The sequence below is a fragment of the Mytilus edulis genome, chromosome 1, assembly GCF_963676685.1.
Source record: "Mytilus edulis chromosome 1, xbMytEdul2.2, whole genome shotgun sequence".
In the NCBI taxonomy this organism is placed as follows: Eukaryota; Metazoa; Mollusca; class Bivalvia; order Mytilida; family Mytilidae; genus Mytilus; species Mytilus edulis.
The window spans coordinates 36,885,631-36,908,596 of NC_092344.1; the positions used below are offsets into that span (position 1 = coordinate 36,885,631).

Genomic DNA, 22,966 nt, shown 5'->3' on the forward strand with positions numbered 1-22,966 from the left:
TGAATAAATGACAGCATTTTTCTTACTTTTTTTTACATTGGGATAAACATATTAAATAACACACCATTAGTGAAAAGATATTTTCAGTACTTCATTCATTTTTTTATTTTATTTGAGTATTTTGGTCAATTAAAATACGTGTTATTTGCTATGTTTCCAATCAGCTTATTTCAATTAAAATTTTAAAATCTTTCTTATCCTTATTTGCATTTATTAATTTTTACTTCCGTAAACATGCAGAATGACAACAAACGAAGATAACAATATCCAGAAAGAAATGTTAGACTAGACTCTTATACAATTAAAAAAAAGAAAGACAAATACATGCTTGCTACAAGAAAAAACTACAAAGTGTTTCGAGTCTGTCCTCAGCCTAATTAATATGTCGATGTCAGAGTTGGTTGGCCCACAGACGGAAGCAATTCAACCAACTACAGAATAGTCCCCTGAATGATTCCTAAATGCTTGAAATTATAGTATTCTAATATATTAGTAATAACAAGTGCCTTGACAGTGGCAGTGACTTAAAACATGTATTTTATATAGGTACTTGTTTCAAGCAAAAATGGCCCAGTCTCTTACTTTTCTATGTTGAAGATTGAAATAAACAATTAATTTCCCCATAGGCGACAATGGTAGCCTTTTTCGAGATACAGCATTAGAAAAATGATTTTTTTAACGAAACCTTGCTAGAATCAAAGAAAAGTTATTAGGACAGTATTTTTTGGTCCCAAAAATATAGGTTCGCGTTGCTTTTCTTAGCGTATTTTGTACTTATCTCCCATGCCTATCAATTTTGCCCTTAAAAATACGTGTCATGTCCTAGCGTTAAAAAGTCATCTCAGTGCCGTTAGGGCTACAGAATAATTTTTATTTTGCCTTTTGTATAAAGCAGAGTGCACGAAGTCTTTAAAAATAAAAAATAACGGGCGCACATATCGACCAATCAGGATAAGCCATTCTTTTAATTCTGAATACCATGTTATGCTCATAAAATGGCTGCGCCCATAAAATCTAATCTAATCTAATGGGTTACAAATAAGTTCAGCTCCTATTAAGAAAAAGTCTAGTCTGGATCTGGTTAAATGAGCAGCATCTTGTTAAATCAGCACCTACAGTGTTCCAGATAGGCCGTTTTCAGAGGGCACGGCGCCCGCCCTTTTCCGAGTGGCGCCATGTGCCCTTTTTACAGTTTCCAGGGCACCCTGCCTTTTTTGAAGATCGATTGCATATTAATTTGCGTATTGATATGATACGCTAATTACTAAATTTTACCTGGGGAAAAGATTATGACTTTGTTTACCACCCCAAGCTAATCAATGGTTACAACTGGTGTCATAATCTGTTGTTTATATAGGTAATCCGTTTATCGGATGGGTCATTAATGATCATCAACATTAATTCGTTCAAATAGAATCGGTCAGTCGGCAATTATCTTTGAAGAAATGTGCATACAACAACTTGGGCACAATTTGCGATGTTTACCGTAGTTTCATGGAAGAAACGTAATGACAGAAAGTTGGAAAACCATTATAAACTCGTTGAAGACATTGTTTTACTTGTTTTCTGTAAAATAAACAGAAAATTCAGACGTATTTGTCATTGACTGCCTTCATTTTTGATACGAAAATAACAAAATCGGCCGCCATATTGTGATCATATTTACATCATATTTACGTACTGTTTATAATCCTCCAAAGAAGGAGCACACCCGAATAAAGAAAGATAACTCAATCTGATTTTTTTCCTAGCATTGAGTAACCCATTTACATATTCTAAAATGTGTCTCCATACTTCTTGCTTAAGAATATATATGTTTAGGTATTTATTTTGAGTTATGGGAAAAGTTAAAGAGGGTCTTAGTAGCAGTGTTGGTAGGGTGCCTTGGTCATCTATTCTGTATTCTTTATTTTTGATACTATTTTTCACTGTTGCTTTATATCCTAAAATTGTGAATTTACTGAGCACAGCTGTTTTGTGCTGTATTGCCATCAAGCACAGCAGGGGTAGAAAGGTGAAACTGGTAAAATGTGGTAGACCATAGAAACAGTATGAAACAGATCTCCTTTCAAAACATACTGCATATAAAGTTCAACTGTGCCAAGCAATGATAAAAAAACTTGTGTGACAAGCTGCTTGACAAGTTTTTATACGACCGCAAAATTTGAAAAAATTTTCGTCGTATATTGCTATCAGGTTGGCGTCGTCGTCGTCGTCGTCGTCGTCGTCCGAATACTTTTAGTTTTCGCACTCTAACTTTAGTAAAAGTGAATGGAAATCTATGAAATTTTAACACAAGGTTTATGACCACAAAAGGAAGGTTGGTATTGATTTTGGGAGTTTTGGTCCCAACATTTTAGGAATTAGGGGCCAAAAAGGGCCCAAATAAGCATTTTCTTGGTTTTTCGCACTATAACTTTAGTTAAAGTTAATAGAAATCTATGAAATTTTGACACAAGGTTTATGACCACAAAAGAACGGTTGGGATTGATTTTGGGAGTTTTGGTTTCAACAGTTTAGGAATTAGGGGCCAAAAAGGGACCCAAATAAGCATTTTTCTTGGTTTTCGCACCATAACGTTAGAATAGCAAGTCTTTTCAATTGCAAAGTATTGCGCAATGGCAAGAAATATCTAATTGCACAATATTGTGAAATAGCAAAATTTTTTTTAATTAGAGTTATCTTTCTTTGTCCAGAATAGTAAGCAAGAAATATCTAATTGCAAAATATTGTGCAATAGCAAGATTTTTTTTTAATTGGAGTTATCTTTCTTTGTCCAGAATCAACTTAAATCTTTGTTATATACAATATACAATGTATATTCACTTTTTACTACCAACTGATAAATTAAAATAATCTTTACCATTCAGTGATAACAAGCAGTTTTTTTACATCTTAATATTTTATGATGTATTTAAATGAGTAGTTATTGTTGCAAACTCCATTAGAAATTTTAATTGAGATTAGTTTTGGAATAAGGGAAAGGGGGATGTGATTAAAAAAATTGGGTTCAATTTTTCTCATTTGAAATTTCATAAATAAAAAAGAAAATTTCTTCAAACATTTTTTTGAGAGGATTAATATTCAACAGCATAGTGAATTGCTCTAAGAGAAAACAAAAATTTTAAGTTCATTAGAACACATTCATTCTGTGTCAGAAACCTATGATGTGTCAACTATTTAATCACAATCCAAATTTAGAGCTGAATCCAGCTTGAATGTTGTGTCCATACTTGCCCCAACCGTTCAGGGTTCAACCTCTGCGGTCGTATAAAGCTACGCCCTGCGGAGCATCTGGTTCAGCCTTAAAAGTAGAAAGATAGAGTTCTATATGGGCTAAAGATGTTGTTCTTGTATAACCTGTGATTCAACGAATAAACACAAATGTTTGATTATCATCTTTTATTAAAATATGCCCTTTTCATATTATCATATCGCGCTTTAAATGCCCTTTTTCAGGATTGGCACCCTGCCCTTTTGAAAACCTAGCTGGAACACTGAATTGATAGTCAATTTAGCATTTAGTTGGTGATTTGGTATCTGATAATAATTGATATAATATTGACAAAAAATTCTTAGTATGCATAAATGATCTTTTTTTTCCATTACCCAATGCAAGCTGTCATTTGATCATAAGAAAATTAGTAGCAATTTCAATCAAAGGGAAAACTATGAGTTTCTTTTATCACTAACACACAATAAAAAACACAATGATCATGCAAGATACTCAACTGCTTAAAACATGCATTACAATTATCCAATACCTCAAATACACATCAAGTTGAACAGAAAAAACCATGCAGAAACCCCAAAGAATGTTTTTAAGTCAATATTATCATGATTATGGACAGCACCTTCTTTATTTTAACCTTTTTGCTTAAAATACTGAACATGCTGAAAGAAAAATATTGAAAGTAAAGATATAAAATTCCTATTAAAGATTACACATAGTTATTATCATGATTATAAGACAGTAACACTGCAGTACATAATACAGTCATGAAATTAAAAAATCAAATTTAATGCTATACATTCATTTTAAGAGATTAATATGATAGAATAAATGATTGAATAAATGATTGAATTTATATTTTGCAGTTCTGCACCTCAGTCAACAGAGCTGTACATTAAGATTGCAGAAACACAATGGCCTATAATATATACACCTGAATACAACATTGGATTTCTTGGTCTAGAAAAACTTCATCCCTTTGATGCTGGGAAATGGGGAAAGGTTTATGAATTCCTAAAAGGTACTGGTAGACCTATTTTTTTCACTTTTCATTGTATAATTATCAATATTGCACCTGCTATTTTAATGTTTGATCTGAGTGACTTCTTGTGTAAAGAATGCATAAAATGCGATCAAAACCCTATTGTACATGTACTGACTTGATATTTTAAAAATCTTCCATTGTTTTTCACTACATTTGATGGTTTCAAACAAAATAGTGCAGTGAAGAGATCATTCTTTATATCTTATTCAGTCAATATCAAGCAATTTATTAATGATATGATGTAATCAGACATTCAAGTTACAACATAATGGGAATTTTAATTATTGTACTTGTCAAGAAGACTTTTCTCTATTGAATATTTTATAATTTATTGCATGGCGTATGAATCTGTTACAAAAATAGGCTCAACTCAAATTTATAATTTGCTGAGCTATTTACAATTCAATGTTTTCTTTTGAATTCATGAAATTGCAATATGAAAGCAATCTTTACCCTTTCAGTGCTAACAAGCACTTTGATTAATGTTTCTTATCCACAGTGCTAACAAGCACTTTGATTAATGTTTCTTATCCACAGTGCTAACAAGCACTTTGATTAATGTTTCTTATCCACAGTGCTAACAAGCACTTTGATTAATGTTTCTTATCTACAGTGCTAACAAGCACTTTGATTAATGTTTCTTATCCAGTTTTTTTTACTTATTGATACATAATAAATATTTTCAGAGGCTAAGTTGATTCAAGAGAAGACCATAGTAAAGCCAAAAGAAGCTACGCAAACAGATTTATTGGTTGTCCATACTGCACAATACCTCAAAGATCTGAAAGTAAGATATAATCCTAGTTCTCTTTTCATTTTTCAGCTTTAAAGGATGGTGGTTATAATATGGATCTTTTTTCATTCAATATGATTAATTCCGAGCACATTATGCAATTTGTTCATATCTGGCCAATTATATATATTATTAATTACATAACACACAAGTTATTCAGTTTATTTTCTTCTTCTCTTGTGTTAACTTATTCAAATGACAGTGTTTTTGTCAAAACAATATTCATGTTGGAGTCATATGAAAAGACTTTTCCAGTGAAACTGAATTGGTAAAAAAATAACCAAGATACTAAATTACAGTGCATGGTAATGGGACTGCTAAGAAACCATATCATGCATATGTTATATTTTGATTATTTTATGTATCATTTGTTTAGAAAACACAATTCTTTTATTTCATATTAACTTTTTTTTCATAATATGAAAAATGCTTTTAATGATGTTACATGATTAACTTAGAGTAATTAATGTTGTACATTTTCTTAGACAATATATATCATAATGTCCTAGTTACTCATCAGTACCCTCTTTGGTATGTTTTTCTAACATGTAATTAACAACTTTTGTACTTCACTTTTACTAACATTTATAGATATATTGTTTAACATGTGATGATAGATGCTGTCTCAGATTTTTAAAAGCATGCTTTGATATTTAAAACAATTTTAACATCCTTTTATATGCACTAGCTATAGTTTTTATTGTTTTATGTAAAAAAAATCTTTGAATTGTCTTTTTTTCAGTATTTTTAACCAAAAGTTATATACTCTAAGACTGAAATAATTGAATGTTTTGAAACAAAGAAAATGACTTCTCATAATAAAGTTTTTTCATCTTATGTACCAGTTTTATATATTTCAAAATATTACTAACCCAATTCCATGAATCATTGAGACAGGCTCTATTTTACTTTTTAACATACTAAATTGTTTTGCTCAAGTAGTTTTTCTGCTTCGTTATGTAGCTATCAGATTTCGTGGAGGGGATTGATGAGGTATTATATTGTACACAGTTTTTGTTGCATGCTTATGTGTCACATGTCCTTGCACCTATACAGACATCAAATTTCACAGTCTTGATTTGAATAAAAGGGATTTATATTAGCAAGGTTGAATGTTAACTTGCATAATCTATGTACCGCCATTTACAATATGTATAGCATCAATATTTTTTAAATAAAAGAAACACACAAATAAGCTATTATTGTACTCAGTCAGTATGTTAAATGCATGTTGTTAGTACCTGATTATTGTACACATTTCACTTTAACTTCCTACCATAGTAACCATACCCATTTGCATATTCTTTATAAAATGTTAGCATAGGTTGACTGTCATATTTTTTTTTAATTTCCTTCCACATATGAGCATACATTCTCTACCTACATTTTTTTTTATCAAACACAGAAAACAGTGTTATTATGTTGCCTGTTAATTTATGGTCATTTATCATTGGTTTTGAGCAATTTTGCAGGAAAATTGGAAGTTATAATATTTAGTTGATGGTAGTTATGATAAGGTGTTTGGAAAGATACATTTATGGGTCATTATTTATTCTGCATAATACACTAAGGGCTAAAAACTGAAAATGTCAAAATCTAGAATCTTTGAAATGTAGTAACACAACACAGTTACACATGATCACAGTAAATAAAAAAAAAAACAACCAAATTTGAAATTGTTTAAAGTCTATTTTTATGAGTAAATTTATTTGAAGTTTTACTATTTGAATATATTTTTATAAACCAGTATTTCACGTAAAATTAACACCAAGACTCCTTGTAATTCAATATTGTATCATGTTTGCAACCACTAAAATTTGAACAATTGAAAAGAAATAAAATGAAATCGAAATTAGAAATTTATTTAACCTTTATGCTTTATACCAATTAAATTTCTTCATGGTGTTTGATGTATTTTCATGATGACAGCTTATCTGCTAAAATTTGTTTTTTGAGGGTAAACACTTTCAAAACATCTGTATGAAAATAATAAAAGAATGAAATAAAACTGTTTGTTCAAAAACTACCATGAACAATTCTGGTTATAAGTTCTATAAATAAGAAATTCACTCTCCATTCTACTCTTGCATGTAAATGTAATTAATTTATTAGGGAAAACCATAATAAAAAAAAAGAACTGTTCCTTTATATATTTCCTGCATTCACTGTGATAGGTATACATGCATGTTAAGAAAGTCTAGCCCTATGATAAAAAGTTTTTTGTACAGTTGGTGTATTACACCCCGAAATTGACCCTGAAAGACATTTCAATGCATAGGTCATCTTTTCTTCTATGTTAAATGTTTGATGGTGTAATTATATTGCCTATTAACTTCTTTTCACATTGAAGATCTGTATAATATAATTGTTGAAAAGTAGGGGAAGAAGCATGTCTTTAATATATAGATAAATTAGATACAAGCACTGGGACCTCAAGGAATTCTAGAAAGAGACGGGGAGAATTGCACAGATAACAGATTTGAATTTTCATCTTATAGTTAAATTGATAAATGAATATATAAACATGAATATACAATTCTGAAAAAAGGGTTATCATCTTTAAATGTATTTGTCAGTTTCATAAACATTTTGGATAAAATGCATTTGTTTTAATCCACAACTACAATCAATGGTATGTATTTACTTGTATGTGTTGGTTTGTGGCTTGTTAATCATAACAGAGGTATAAAGATATTTTTTGCCTTAGCTCTTTACAGTAGTCAGAAGAGTGATGAAATTTAAGTTAGATTTATTTATTTATAAAATTTATTCAATCAACCTTCTTTGTCATTGTAAGCAACCACATTTTGAATAGAACAAAAAAGGTTATATGGAATATTAATATAAATAAAAACACTTGATAACAGAGTAAGGCATGTTTTGTTAATTTCAGTGGAGTTTAAATGTGGCTCAGATAACAGAGGTGCCACCTGTGGCTTTGTTACCTAATTTCATTGTACAACGAAAAGTCTTACGACCTTTCAGATATCACACAGGAGGTACTATATTGGTATGTATTGTTAGCTTATTTTAAAAAGAAACCATCTTTATCTTACTAAATTTACATTATTAAAATGTTATAAAAGCCTGGTGTTGAATAATCTTAATAGATATAGGAAGATGTGGTATGAGTGCATATGAGACAACTCTCCATCCAAATAAATACATTTATGAATGAACTATAGTCTCTGACAGTAATAAAAACAATTTTATTTAGTTTTCATGAAACATTTCCGAAATATCTATATATAAATACTTACTGAATCTCACTTTAATCACTGTATGGAGATACATTTTTTTTTTATAAAAAACATACATACAAAAGTTTCTCAAATTGGTTGTATGTCTGGATACAGCTCTTTATTTTAATTTTAGTTTAATTTCAACTTGCATTTATTAAATTATTAACATATGAAATTAAGTAGAAATACACGAGAAAAAATGTTTTAAAACAATTTTTACAGGCTGGCAAATTAGCAATGGAAAGAGGATGGGCCATCAATATAGGCGGAGGATTTCATCATTGCCATGCTGAGAAAGGAGGAGGGTTTTGTGCATATGCGGACATCACATTATCATTAAAGTTCCTGTTTGAGCGTGTTGAGGGTGTAGCTAAAGCTATGATTATTGACTTAGATGCACATCAGGTAGGTATCTTTTAAAGAAGAATAAAAAAAAGACTAAAAAAAAATGTGCATAATGCAAGGATGTGATGACGATAGTATAGTCGTCACTCTGTCTATCAGTTGTTTACTAACAGGGTTAACGTTTTGTTATTGGATAAGGATACAGAAAAGATGCTTGTTTTTTATATTGAAGATTTTCATATTTGTAGTGAAATTCATACCTACTTTCTCTTTAAATACCCCAACACGGTGTTTCTACATAGATTTCATACTCCAATTATGTAATCACAGACCAACTAAATAAGATTACAAAGTAATGAAAATAATATGATGCAGGGTTTCCACTGGCTGTTGCTGTTTTTTCGCATTTGGCAAAAAAAATGAAAATTTTGGCAATTAAAATTCATCATTTAGGGAAAGAAATATATAGAATGATTTGATTTCATCTATCATGTTTATTTTATTTTTGGGGTCTCTCGGACTTTACCTGAACAGAAAAATTTATTCATGTTACTTGGTGAAAAAAAATTGAAAGTTGCAAAAACTAAAACTGCTTTGGTGAAAAAGGTGGCAAAAAAATAGATATAAGAAGATGTGTTATGAGTGCCAAACCTTTATAGGTCAATGTATGGCCTTTAAAACAGAGCCTTGGCTCACCCTGAAAAGTAAGCTATAAATCCCCCCAAAATGACTAGTGTAAATTCACTGTAAAACCATTCAAACAGGAAAACCAACAGTCTTATCTAAATAAAAATTTGTAAGGGTTCCGCAGAACCCAGTGTCTTGCCTACTCTTTCTGTTAATCACAGGCGAAACAAAAATGAGATAATAAATCAATAAAATATTCCTGTTGATATTATCTTTAAATTGAAAGAAGCTTCTGTCCCAAGTTTGGTAAAAATCCAGGATAGTTTATGAATCTAATACTGTTTAAAAACTTTTAACTGCAGACTAAATGTAATGTCAACTAAATTTCCTTCTAGATACTAGCTTTTGATCATAAACAAGCTTCTGTCCAAGTTTGGTACAAATCCAAAATAGTATAAGAAAGTTAAATTTTAAAAAGCTTAACTACAGAGTGAATGTGTTGTTTCCTGGCAGAAAATCTAAGTCCATTTAAAAGAAAAATACGGAAAAAATGGAATTTTATTTTTACAAAATTTACTTCTGGATACTATCTTATGATCATAAACAATCTTCTGTCCAAGTTTGGTAGAAATCCAGGATAGTTTAAGAAAGTTATTAAAATTTAAAAAACTTTAACCACAGAGTAAATATTTGTGGACACCACTGCCGCCGCGCTGCCGACGACAGAATGTAGGATCGCTTAGTCTCGCTTTTCCGACTAAAGTCGAAGGCTCGACAAAAAGCAAGAAACATTTATGAACCACATCAACAAATGACTGAACATCAGGTGACAGATTTAGGACAGGTGCAAACAAATGCAGCTGGTGCAAATGTTTTGATAGGCGCCAACCTTCACAGTTACCTGAAACAAAAGTGTAACATCACAACATAGACAGACACACTCAAAAATATCAATTAAATTAGCTTAACTCAATCCAAAGACATTAAAAAACAAGTGAACATACCCTGAATAAATAAATTTGACCTATGTCACAATGATTATGTACAATTGAAAATTAATTTTTAAAAGAGGGAGTGAGATGTCAAACAGTATTTGAAAGACCACCATTACCTTGGACAAAATGTCGTCAAATAAATATGAATCATTATGCACTCCTTTCGATATTTTACAAAAATAGTTTTAGCATATAATGTAATTTTCATGCTTGAATGTTTTTAGGGAAATGGCCATGAGCGTGACTTTATGGATGATGAAAAAGTATACATAATGGATGTTTACAACAGAGGAATATATCCACAGGATGGGTTTGCAAAAAGTAAGTATGCTGTTTGTATAACATAGATAATGAAAAAAAGAAGGAACTTTTCTAAAGGTTCTAATTTTTGCTGTAATTATAACTAACAGAACATAAATGTTTGCAAGAGGACTGAAGGAAGGGGGTTACATGTTTTACTTTTTAATAGATTATTTATTTTCTTTCAGGAGCCATCAAAAGAAAAGTAGAACTTCAACATTATACAGAAGACAATGACTACTTAGAACTTGTTGAAAGGTCAATTTTTTAAGCACTATATAAAGTAGTCTTAGGTGGTACCTAACACTACAGGGAGATAACTCTGTAAAATCAGCAGAACGTTTTAATGACGTTGTGTTCTAAACGGAATATTGAGCTTCTCAATGATCAAAATAAGTGTTTGTCAAACTGCTATATAACCAGTGTAATTTTTCTGATTTAACGGTTGGTTCAATTTTTTTGAAATTTTATTTGTCAAAGGGTCAAAGTAAATACTTTGTCCATTTTTTAAGAAAATTAAACGATGCCAAATTAATTTTAGTTAGTGTTGGGTACCACCTTAAATCATTAATGACTCCACCTTCAGTTTTTTTTAACACAAGACAATGAATTCAATGGGATTAGGAACAGAAGGTTTCAGTTTAAATCTGATACATGTAGTTAAAAACAAATGTTTTCTGGGAAAAGCTTTGGTGTATGGTACATGGACAATGGGTTAAATATTAGTACATTGTGTAGCAGTATGTATACATCACATTAAACTGTAAATATGCATAACACAAAAGTAAATAACCAGTATATGTATTATTTAAAGAACTTTTGCAAATGCTCTCTGAGTGATATGTAATAAATAACTTATGGAAAGAAAACATCAAGTTTGATACAATCACACTTTAGATTATCTGAACTTGTATATTTCTAAAGGGTTTTTCAACTTTGAAAGATAATCATGAACTAGTTAAAAGTAAGCTTATTGCTTTGGTGTGGTCTAAAGGTTAACAAAATGACAAAGAAAACCTTAATTTTTAAGTAAAAATTAGTTTGTTTATGTTTTTGTTTGTTTACAAAGTAAAAAAAAGACTTAAATGTTTGAGCCTTTTTATGTCCCATTAATGTGTATTATGGTTTTCTGTCTGTGCTTCTGTTTGTTAGTCTGTTCATTCATTCGTCTGTCTGTCCCACTTCAGGTTAAAGTTTTTGGCCTTTCAGGTTTAAGTTTTTGATCAAGGTAATTTTTGATAAAGTTGAAGTTCAATCATCTTGAACATAGAACACATGTTTAACCCCGCCGCATTTTTGCGCCTGTCAAAAGTCAGGAGCCTCTGGCCTTTGTTAGTCTTGTATTATTTTAATTTTAGTTTCTTGTGTACAATTTGGAATTTAGTATGGCGTTCATTATCACTGGACTAGTATATATTTGTTTAGGGGCCAGCTGAGGGACGCCTCCGGGTGCGGGAATTTCTCGCTACATTGAAGACCTGTTGGTGACCCTCTGCTGTTGTTTTTTATTTGGTCGGGTTGTTGTCTCTTTGACACATTCCCCATTTCCATTCTCAATTTTATCCCTATGATATGGTCTTTCTAATTTTTTATGTCAAATTTAAACCTCAATTTCACAGTCCCCTGAACATAGAAAATGATGGTGCGAGTGGGGCATCTGTGTACTATGGACACATTCTTGGTTTTTTTTCATTTCAGACATTTAGAAGGAGCTCTGAATGAGTTTACCCCAGATGTTGTTGTTTATAATGCTGGTACTGACATACTGGAAGGTGATCCACTTGGTAATTTATCTATAACTGCTCAGGTAAAGTATTTTAGTATTTGACAGTGGTTTTCACCAGCTAGCCAAGGTTTAAAATCTCGTCCTCACCCCCTAACATTTTGAAATTTTAATAAAATGATATCTATAATCACCAGCATAAGTCAATTATATGTTTGATGCTTCTGTCTTGTGTCCCAATGATTAGGCAGAACATAGTTTTTCTGACGTAGTCGCTATAGTTTTGGTTTGTGCCCTTTGAACTTAAGGACGCTTAACTATGGCAACAGAATACGCATGCTCGAAAATCCTTTCTGTGATTGGACAAAATGCTGTCATGGTGGGTGATTTGGTTGTGTTTGAAAAAACGTCTCTTTAATTATATCGTGATGGAAAGCAAGTGAAAAACTATAAATATTTGAACTAGATCTTACAAAGATTTATATTTTTATTAAAATAATTGTTTCTCCAATGGCTCTTTGCATCTGTGACAGCTGTTTATTTGGGACATTTATATAATTTTTAATGTAAACTTTGTTGTACGAACGTACATTACTTTTAGAACGCACCTACGCATGTGAGATTTCCGCGGGGTTTTGGTGAATGTAAACAGAAAGATACGAGGACCGAGAATACTGAACACAAACAGAGAAAACATTATTTAAATGGTATCTTTGTGCTTCTGAAGGTTATCGAAATGATAGTTTTAAACATATACTCAAATTTAAATACGTCGGATATCTTTTTTAAAGATAGTTCTTGTTGAGGTTATGGTTTGATAAATCAGTGTTCCAAAAAATAATTTTGAATTAGCCGTGAATTTCTGGTATTAAATAATAACATTCAAGATTATTTAGCTGAATTTCTAATGTCCTGAAAAAAGTGGTGTCATCCAATGAAAAAATGATTCACCTTTTGAATATGACTATTCATTATAACCCAATCAGTATTCTCTTTTTCTATATTTCAGGGAATAATAGACAGAGATCACCTAGTTTTCAGTAAGGTTAGATCGAGATGTATACCTATTTTGATGGTCACCAGTGGAGGATACCAGAAGACAACAGCCAGAATAATTGCTGACTCCATCCTTAATTTGCATAAGGAAAAGTGGATCAAATGTGATGGCGCTGAAGCATTCCAGAAATCCAACTTAAAACGTATGTTAAAGATGTTGTTGAAAAGACTACAGTTGCACAGTACATTCCTTTATTTTTGTTTTAAGAAAAAAAATGTCATCCTGCACCCTGTATCTAATGTTAGTGATTTTCTTTTTTGCTTGTCACTTTTCTAGAATGTGACCTACCAAATTAGAATTATCACTGTGTTTGTACTTTGATGAGCAACATGATGGGTGCCTTTTGTGGAGCAAGATTTAATTAATGTTCAAGAGCACCTGAACTCACTCCCTATTATTGGTGGGGTTTGTTTTGCTATTATGTCATTAAGTCAGTAACTTGACAGTAAAGAGCTGTTGCAATATATGTGCAGTTTTCAGATCTTCAAGAAAGTCTTTTCTGTTTTTTAATACTTTAAATAATCATTGAATGATGAGTATGCTTAACACTACACCACTTCAATTTTGTTGTTGTGTTCATGTTGTTTTCTTATGTGTATTTTCTTTTATATGTTTTCTCATTTTAGGCTGAAGATATTCTCTGTGCACATTTAGGAAATTTAATTTATGTAAGCTTTGTTTTCATTTATTTAATTTTTACTTCACATAGTTAAGCTCAATTTGAAATGCAAGTTCCAGGTTATTATGCTATTATTTCATTTATTTATTCTGTCATTAGTTTTTCTTTTTTCACTCTTTCTGCAGCATGTTTTTATACGACTGCAAAATTTTTGCTGTCGTATTTTGGTACATTGTATCACGTCAGAGTCGTCCAAAGACGGATGGTTTAAGGATAATAACTTTAGTATAAGTTAATTGAAATCAATAAAATTTTAACACAATATTTATAACAACTAAAGAAAGGTTGGGATTGATTTTGGGGGTTAGGGTCTCTCGGTTTAGGAATTAGGGGCCCAAAACATACATTTATCTAGTTTCAGAACAATAAGTTGTATATAAGTATTTATATTACTCTGAAATTGTACAACAATGTTCATATCATTAAGTAGAAGGTTGGGATTCACTTTAAGGGTTATGGGGTTATCAGTTTAGGAATTAAGGGCCAAAAAGGGGCCAAAAACAATTATTTTGAAGTTTCGGGACAATAACTTATGTTTAACTTTATGGATCTCTCTGACATTGTACCCATACTACAAAGGGGTGGTCATAGGGGGTAATGGATCAAATTATTAAGCAATTAGGGGCTAAAAAGGGGGAAGTAAGGGTTTTTCTGGTTAAAGGATAGTTTAGACAATTTAAAAGCAGTTGTAAGGGAAGTAATCAAATTCAAATTAAAATTTAAGGGTGCTATAAACAGTTTCGTATAAAAAACTAGGGGTTATTCCCCAACTAAAAATAGACATGGAGGGAAGTCCCTTTTTATCAACATAATTGGTGAAAAAGTATCATGTTTTTTGTATTTGGTTGGAAAGATATGTTAATTAACTTCAATTAAAGCAGTTTGAATGATTAAACTAATTTTAAAAATTAGATTAAAAATACATGTTTTGAGGGGAGACAACACTGTAAACAGTCTGTTTTTTTGGCAGTGAAAATTGAAAACTTATTTGCAGCCACTGTAGCTCTTTTCGGAGCAGGCGAACGTACCCTGAAGCATGAATTTTTTGAAAGACCAGGTAAAAATCTATGAAATTCATACAATTTTGATTATGAAAAATGTGTAGGTATCATGTCTTCAGGGATTTTAGGTTTTTTAAGCTTAAATTAGGCAATGTTTTTCCCAGTTTCTCTGGATAAAACTTTTTTATACCATTAAAAGAATTTTTTTTTTTTATTCCATTATAAACTAGAGAACATTCTGATTCCAGTGATATCTAGTTTTATACAAGTATCTTTATTAATCAGTCCACCACTAAGGGTCACTTATACATGATCCCTCAAAATATGACGTCATAGAAAAAAACTGTTGATTGCACCCTAAAGAATACTGTTATATATATGTTTGATTACTTGATTACCTCCCTTACACTGCTTGAAAATTATGTTAAAGGAAGTGATAATTGTCTTGAGATGTGTAGCTGTAAAAAAAAAATTAGAAGTTACTGTTAATTAATATTAATTTTAACCATGACTGTAAGTTATTTTATATTTTAATACTTTATGAGTAGTTATTGTTGATGACTTAATAAGAAATTTGAATTGAGATTATCTTTGGAATAAGGGAGGTGAAAAAAAATGGGGAGGGGTGGGGTGATTGGTAAAATTTTTCTCATTTCAGATTTCAGATTTAAAAAGAATTTTTCTTCAAATATTTTTTTTTGAGGGGATTTACATTCAACAGCATAGTGTAGTTTAGTTTAGTTTAAACATATTTAATTTGCTTAAATGTGCAAAAGGGATGAGACACAAGTTAATCAAACTTATATAGTCTTCTCGCACAACAATTTATAACAATAGAATATTTACAAAGCATGCATACAAACAATACATTATATATATATATAAAAAATATTGGAACTGTGAAGAGATGGTGTGTGATGATGTGAGTGGTTAATCACTATATGCATGTATTTGCACTTTATAATGTGCTATATTACACAATTAGAAACCTCTTAGACTCTTTAATAAATTCATGTACATTCTTTACAATTCTGTAATTTTCAACATTTGTTAATGACGTATCGCAAGAGGTGAAGATGTCAAATTTAGTAAAGAGTTATCTGGTAACCAATGTAGATTAATAAATGATTTGGTTCTTATATTTGCATAATTAGGACAATAAAAAAAGAAGTGACATTAAGCTTCGCACTTAGCACCACAACTTCAAGACAGATCTGAAATAATGTTGACTCTATTAAGATCATAATTCATAACAGCATAGTGTATTGCTCAAAAGCAAAAAAAAAATAAAAATTTAAAGTTCATTAGACCACATTCATTCTGTGTCAGAAACCTTTGCTGTGTCAACTATTTAATCACAAACCAAATTCAGAGCTGTATCAAGCTTGAATGTTGTGTCCATACTAGCCCCAACTGTTCAGGGTTCAACCTCTGCGGTCATATAAAGCTGTGCCCTGCGTAGCATTCGGTTGTAATTTTCAAAGCTTCACATTCAGGTCACTTAAGAGTTCTTCTGAAGCATGGTTTTTAATTATTCAAAAATGATGTCATAGGAAATTAATCCCAATCAGACAGAACTTTTACATGCGGACGTCACAAGTCATCAACTTCTGGTCAAAACAGAAACCTGAATCAGCCCCTTTCCATAGTCCTGTAGCCAGCTAGTTTATACAGGTATAATTGTATACACCAAAATTCAAATATTGAACTTACTGATTATTTTACAGTCTTCCTGTTATCTCAGATATTAATTCAGATTGTTTCAGAACAGCTAAATACATGTCGTTTAAAAATAGCTGCTGTTCAAATATTTGTCTATACAGTGTAACTTGCCTAATCCAACACAAAGGGTGACTAGAAAAAAAGGTCGGATTTAGCAGGGTGTTTTTCTGCAAGGATAGGCATACTATGGGACCTTGATAATGTGTTGGTTAAAGCAGGATGTTGGATAAGTCAGGTTACACTGTAATTATTTTTAGCTCACCTGGCCTAAAAGGCCAAGTGAGCTTTTCTCATCACTTGGCGTCCGGCGTTGTCCGTAGTCCGTCGCCATCCGTCGTCGTCGTTAACTTTTACAAAAATCTTCTCCTCTGAAACTACTGGGCCAAATTAAACCAAACTTGGCCACAATCATCATTGGGGAATCTAGTTTAAAAAATGTGTCCGGTGACCCGGCCAACCATCCAAGATGGCCGCCATGGCTAAAAATAGAACATAGGGGTAAAATGCAGTTTTTGGCTTATAACTCAAAAACCAAAGCATTTAGAGCAAATCTGACATAGGGTAGAATTGTTAAACAGGTGAAGATCTATCTGCCCTGAAATTTTCAGATGAATCGGATAACCCGTTGTTGGGTTGCTGCCCCTGAATTAGTAATTTTAAATTTTCCTGTTTTTGGTTATTATCTTGAATATTATTATAGATAGAGATAAACAGTAAACAGCAATAATGTTCAGCAAAGTAAGATTTACAAATAAGTCAACATGACTGAAATGGTCAGTTGACCCCTTTAGGAGTTATTGCCCTTTATAGTCAATTTTTAACCATTTTTCGTAAATCTTAGTAATATTTTACAAAAATCTTCTCCTATGAAACTACTGGGCCAAATTAATCCAAACTTGGCCACAATCATCTTTTGGGTTAGTAGTTTGAAAAATGTGTCCGGTGACCCGGCCATCCAACCAAGATGGCCGCCATGGCTAAAAATAGAACATGGGGTAAAATGCAGTTTTTGGCTTATAACTCAAAACCCAAAGCATTTAGAGCAAATCTGACATGGGGTAACATTGTTTATCAGGTCAACATGTATCTGCTCTGAAATTTTTAGATGAATCGGACAACCAGTTGTTGGGTTGCTGACCCTGAATTGTTAGTTTTAAGGAAATTTTGCTGTTTTTGGTCATTATCTTGAATATTATTATTGATAGAGATAAACTGTAAACAACAATAATGTTCAGCAAAGTAAGATTTACAAATAAGTCAACATGACCGAAATGGTCAATTGACCCCTTTAGGAGTTATTGTTCTTTATAGTCAATTTTTAACAATTTTCATAAAATTTGTAAATTTTTACTAACATTTTCCACTGAAACTAATGGGCCAAGTTCATTATAGATAGAGATAATTTTAAGCAGCAAGAATGTTCAGTAAAGTAAGATGTACAAACACATCACCATCACCAAAACACAATTTTGTCATGAATCCATCTGCTTCCTTTGTTTAATATTCACATAGACCAAGGTGAGCGACACAGGCTCTTAAGAGCCTCTAGTTTTCATTAGTGTAGTTAATCTTTTCTTATACTCAAGTGTTTAATATTTTTTTTATCAAATTTATTGTTTTAATTGTTTTAATATTTTTATAGAACCAGATAAAATTTCCAGTCTACCAAGGAGTCGAAGTGAAGGATTACTGTCACGGTTACGTAGAACAATAATTAGGTCGCAGTCCTCACAGGAAGTACATGATGTGCACTCATCTGAATCATCTTCTTTAACATCTGGTCCTGATGATTTAGGAGGTTCCAGTTCATCACTTGAAAATAGTGATTCTTCATGGTCAAGTGGCAATGATAGTGATATCGACAGCGAACCTGCACCAGAAAATACGTCGGATCATAAATGCCAACCTGCACCGGAAAATATGATTGTTCATAAATATAAACCTACACCTGAAAATAATTCCATTAATTAATGAAGACAAACACTATAAATGCTAAATTTAATATTACTAATTTTCAATGTTAACTATTGTATGATTTTAGAATTATGACTTGGAAATCCTTTGACCTTAAATTTGTTGATCTTATTATAACTTTCAGCTGAATATATTTTTCGTGAAACTTAGATTTAAAATTTCAGTCTCCTTTTAATTCTAGTTTGTTTCCAATAGGATACATAGGTAGGCTGCACTTGAAAGTTGATTCAGTGCTATCCTTGTATTTTCGTGAACTTAAGCTGTTTCCCACTACCATAGAGGTTTGAGATTCACTCCTATTATTTGAAAACAATAAAAGTCTTACACAATTAACCAATATATGTAACAATTTTTTTTTTCATTTTTCTGAAGGTCAGTCACCCTGATCTGATGAATATCTTGAAAGTGACATTAACAATTTCATCAAACCTATTAACCTAACATTTTAGAGAAAATGCATAATTTTGATTTGAAATATATTAAGTTACCATGTAAATAAGTATTAAACAGGATAGTTCAGTTTATGGAACAAATTAGCTTTACCTTAAAATTTATTGGAAAACATTAAAATAACTATTATTGAAACTTTAAGATTGGAAACAAAATTAAAAATGATGCTGCTGAATTAAATTATCCAATTTAAATGACTCATCTATAGAGATTTTCAGTGATTTCCCAGTATTATACATAAATATGAACAAGAATAATAAAAAGTTGTATTAAAATTGCTGCTATCATTGTGATAATAAGTATACAACCTCAATAAAATCACTCTCATCTTTTTCAACATCTTGGAATTCTTTGTTTTATATGAAATGCTGTTCAACCCTTTTATCTTATGCCCATGGCCTTTTTTCTTTTTTTTTATGCTTCTCTTTGCCTCTAATTATGGGTCACCATGATAGTTGCTTAATTTGATGTGGCATTTATTCATGGAAAAAATACATTTCGGCAAAAAAAAATATTAAAATTTATAATTCAGTCTGAGCAGAATATCCAATCAAAATATTTTTACCTGAACAACCCATCTAATCTGTAGAAAAGCACTTGACACATAATTAGTGATGGTGTGTATCAATGTTTGTATTGTTAAATTGTTTTCTGTTTATTAGTTCCACCTAACCTGTATATTATAATGTAAACTATTTATTACTATTTATTTTATTTATATACTTATACACTGTTAAATTTCATTTTTTGTAGTTAAATACATAAACTAAGCAACACATAGTTATTAAACGTAATACTAATCGACACATAGTTATTATGTAGATGTATGTTATAGAGAATGGCCATATGCCAGAAGAGCAAAGTCAAAGGTCAATGTTTCAAATTAGAGTGGTTTTGATTAAGTTTTTTAAAAATTCAATGTTGTGTTTCATAAGAGTTTTCAGAAGAGATTTGGTTTAAAATGCATCTATGACCATATACTAGCTTCTTAAAAAATAGGTCACTATATCCTATAATTCAGGCATTGATGACAAAATTAAAGTATTAAAGTATTAAGTGACTTACAGACAAATGTCTATCAAAATTTACATAGTTAGTGATAGAAAGTGACCTACAGTTATTTTGTTAGTCTGTTTAAGGATACATTAAGAGCACCTACGAAAAAGCAGGTCATACTGGCCTAATACACTTCATTGATTAAACTGCAAATGTATAGATATTTTTGGCAGCTGTAAACCTCATTACTACATTGGAGGCTGATGTATGTCAACTATGGTTCAATAAGAACTAATTTTAACATCCACATGTTTGTTTTTCAAACACTATTAGTGATTTACATTTGTTAATCCTACCATAGATGTAATACCCATTACATCTATGATCTTACATTGAAATTATATTCAAATCTAGTTATATCTTTTGATTATCATATAAAACTTATCAAGCCAATTAAGTGATCTTAACTTTGCAGTCTTCAATAACATTTAAAAAAATGCTCTGTTCTATTTTATAAATCCTCATCAAGTTAATCAAGCGAAATATAGTACACACAACTCCTTATCTTCTTCACAATACAATTTCTTTAAAATGGCTGCAATTCATTCAGTATATTAGTACACATGTATCTATTAAAGATATTAAAGTATCATGAGGTAGTGCCACAGTGGCAAAATTCTCTTTTTTTTTTTATTAATTACACTCAGACTAACAATAGAATATATATGGAGCTTCCTCATGCTAGTTTGAAGAAAATAATTGAGACAGATTGACACTTGTAAAAAAAAAAAATGGATATTTATTCAAAATGAAATTTTCAATTTATCAATAATAAGTTCTCTTGCAAAGACAAGGAAGAAATATGAAACATTGGCTATTTTCCCTGTTATTAGTGAACAACCATTTAACTTCAAGGGTGGGTTACATTGTTATTTTCTAAAAAAATTCTCTGATCCCCAATTTGATGAAAAAAATATTCTGGTAAAAAAAATCTATTCTGAATCCAGATTTCCCCATACATTTGTGTTAAAATATTGATAGAAATAATTTGATTAATAGCATTGATAAACTAAATTAAAAAAATATAACTTTGAGTTTAAATGGTTGCTCCTTTATTGTTTGCCCTTTTTTGATTATTCATGACAAACTGGTATGAATTGCTGGAAGAATAAATCTTTCTTACAGACATGATAATTCTAGCTATATGTACACTATAGGTACTTTTATGTAAATGAATTGAAAATGGAATTCTCTATTCATTAAGTTTTATAATTTTCATGTTGTGTTTGATTTATATTCTTTGTTATAGAAATGTTTTAGAAAATTGCAATTGAATGAATTAGAAAAGTGTCACAAAATATATTTTGCTGTTATATTTCTTGCCTAAAACTATGTTATGAAGAACCATTTTCACCACAGTGCACTGACCCAGTGAGGGGGGGGGGGGTTTTAACACCAGCAATTTAAATTCAAATATTCATTACAGAGTTATGTACAAGAAAATAGTTGATATTTTGCAAGGACTGGTTACAACTTGTAATCATGATTACAGGGTATTTTGAAAAGTAATTGATTAAATTAAATTACATGTAATCAGATTTTTGGCTGATTAATGATTACAATGATTACTTGAAAAATTGTAATCAATTACAACTGATTAACAATTACAATTACAATTACCCCAAGTCTGGTTACAAGAATGAGAAAACTGTCATCATCATGATTGCTATGTTAAGTGGTGCTAATTTTGTCTAAATAAGTATCACTAATTCTGTTCTCAATTGAGCCTTGTAAATTTTATTGATGTTATGTGACAAGGAATGCAAAAAAAAAGAAACAAAATATAGTCTGACCATACAAAAAATGAAAATATAACAATGACAACTAGCATTATTAGTGGACCCTGCTGTAAATATTTAGTGGTAAAAATATTGGGTGGACTGACAGAAGAACCTTTGATTTAGGAAGTTGTATATACATCCTTTAGTCTTGATTAATATATATGTAAAGTAAAAACTTTGAAATCATAATGGTTCTCAAGATATAGAGCGGACAAGATCTTTTCCATAAGACATGGGGTTGTCAACTGAAACCAATGTTTTTGACTTTGAACTAGGAAGTTGTACAAACATTATGACACTCCCTCTTGTGTTGGTTACTAGTTGTATATTTGTCAAGTATAAACTCTGAAATCATGACGGTTCCCAAGAAACAGTGAGGCTGAGACTACTATAACGTAGTAGTCTTAAGAATAAGCACATGATCTGTACCATTGGACACAGGGTTGTCGACTGAAACCAAAGTTTTTGACCTTGAAATTAGACCTAGGAAGTTATACAAAACATTATGTGACACCCTCTGGTGTAGGTTAATATACCTGTCAAGCATAAACTTTGAAATCATAACGGTTCTGAGTAGAGAGAGTAGGATATGATTTTTACCATAGGAATGAAACCAAAGTTTTTGACCTTGAATTTTGACCTAGGAAGTTGTACAAACACACAGGTACACTTTCTTCTTCAACTCAGCCAATGTTTAGTGTGATGTTCGTAGTCTTCCAATGTATCACAACTTAATATGCATACCTGTTCCATTATTGAATGTGGCGCAGAAACTGACATCTTTACTCTAATAAGCGATATTTTTTGTGGTGTGTTTATATTCCCACGAATTCCACTCACCAGGAAAGAAGAGATTGCCCAACTGAAAAAAAGCTCAAGCCAGCATAGCTTTTTTCATACAGTTGTCTTCTTTCAAGTAAAGAAATAATTCCTTGATCATCTTT

At 31.1% G+C, this 22,966-nt stretch overlaps 1 protein-coding gene across 4 annotated transcripts; it reads left to right on the forward strand.

Annotated features, from left to right (window-relative positions):
* Window positions 1–182: 182 nt before the first annotated feature.
* On the forward strand, window positions 183–21,539 carry LOC139481992 (histone deacetylase 11-like). 4 transcript variants are annotated; one of them, XM_071265637.1, is made up of 12 exons: window positions 183–279; window positions 4,099–4,253; window positions 4,964–5,064; window positions 6,034–6,063; window positions 7,964–8,080; window positions 8,535–8,717; window positions 10,504–10,600; window positions 10,768–10,837; window positions 12,278–12,386; window positions 13,312–13,501; window positions 13,986–14,027; window positions 18,404–21,539. In XM_071265637.1, the coding sequence occupies exons 1-11, from the start codon at window positions 242–244 to the stop codon at window positions 13,988–13,990; spliced, it is 1,095 nt and encodes a 364-aa protein (XP_071121738.1). In that variant the 5' UTR covers window positions 183–241; the 3' UTR covers window positions 13,991–14,027; window positions 18,404–21,539. The 4 variants fall into 4 exon arrangements, with proteins under 4 accessions (XP_071121738.1, XP_071121747.1, XP_071121725.1 ...); XM_071265646.1 differs by lacking the exon at window positions 6,034–6,063; XM_071265624.1 differs by lacking the exon at window positions 13,986–14,027 and having other exon boundaries at window positions 18,404–19,987.
* The last annotated feature ends 1,427 nt before the right edge of the window (window positions 21,540–22,966 follow it).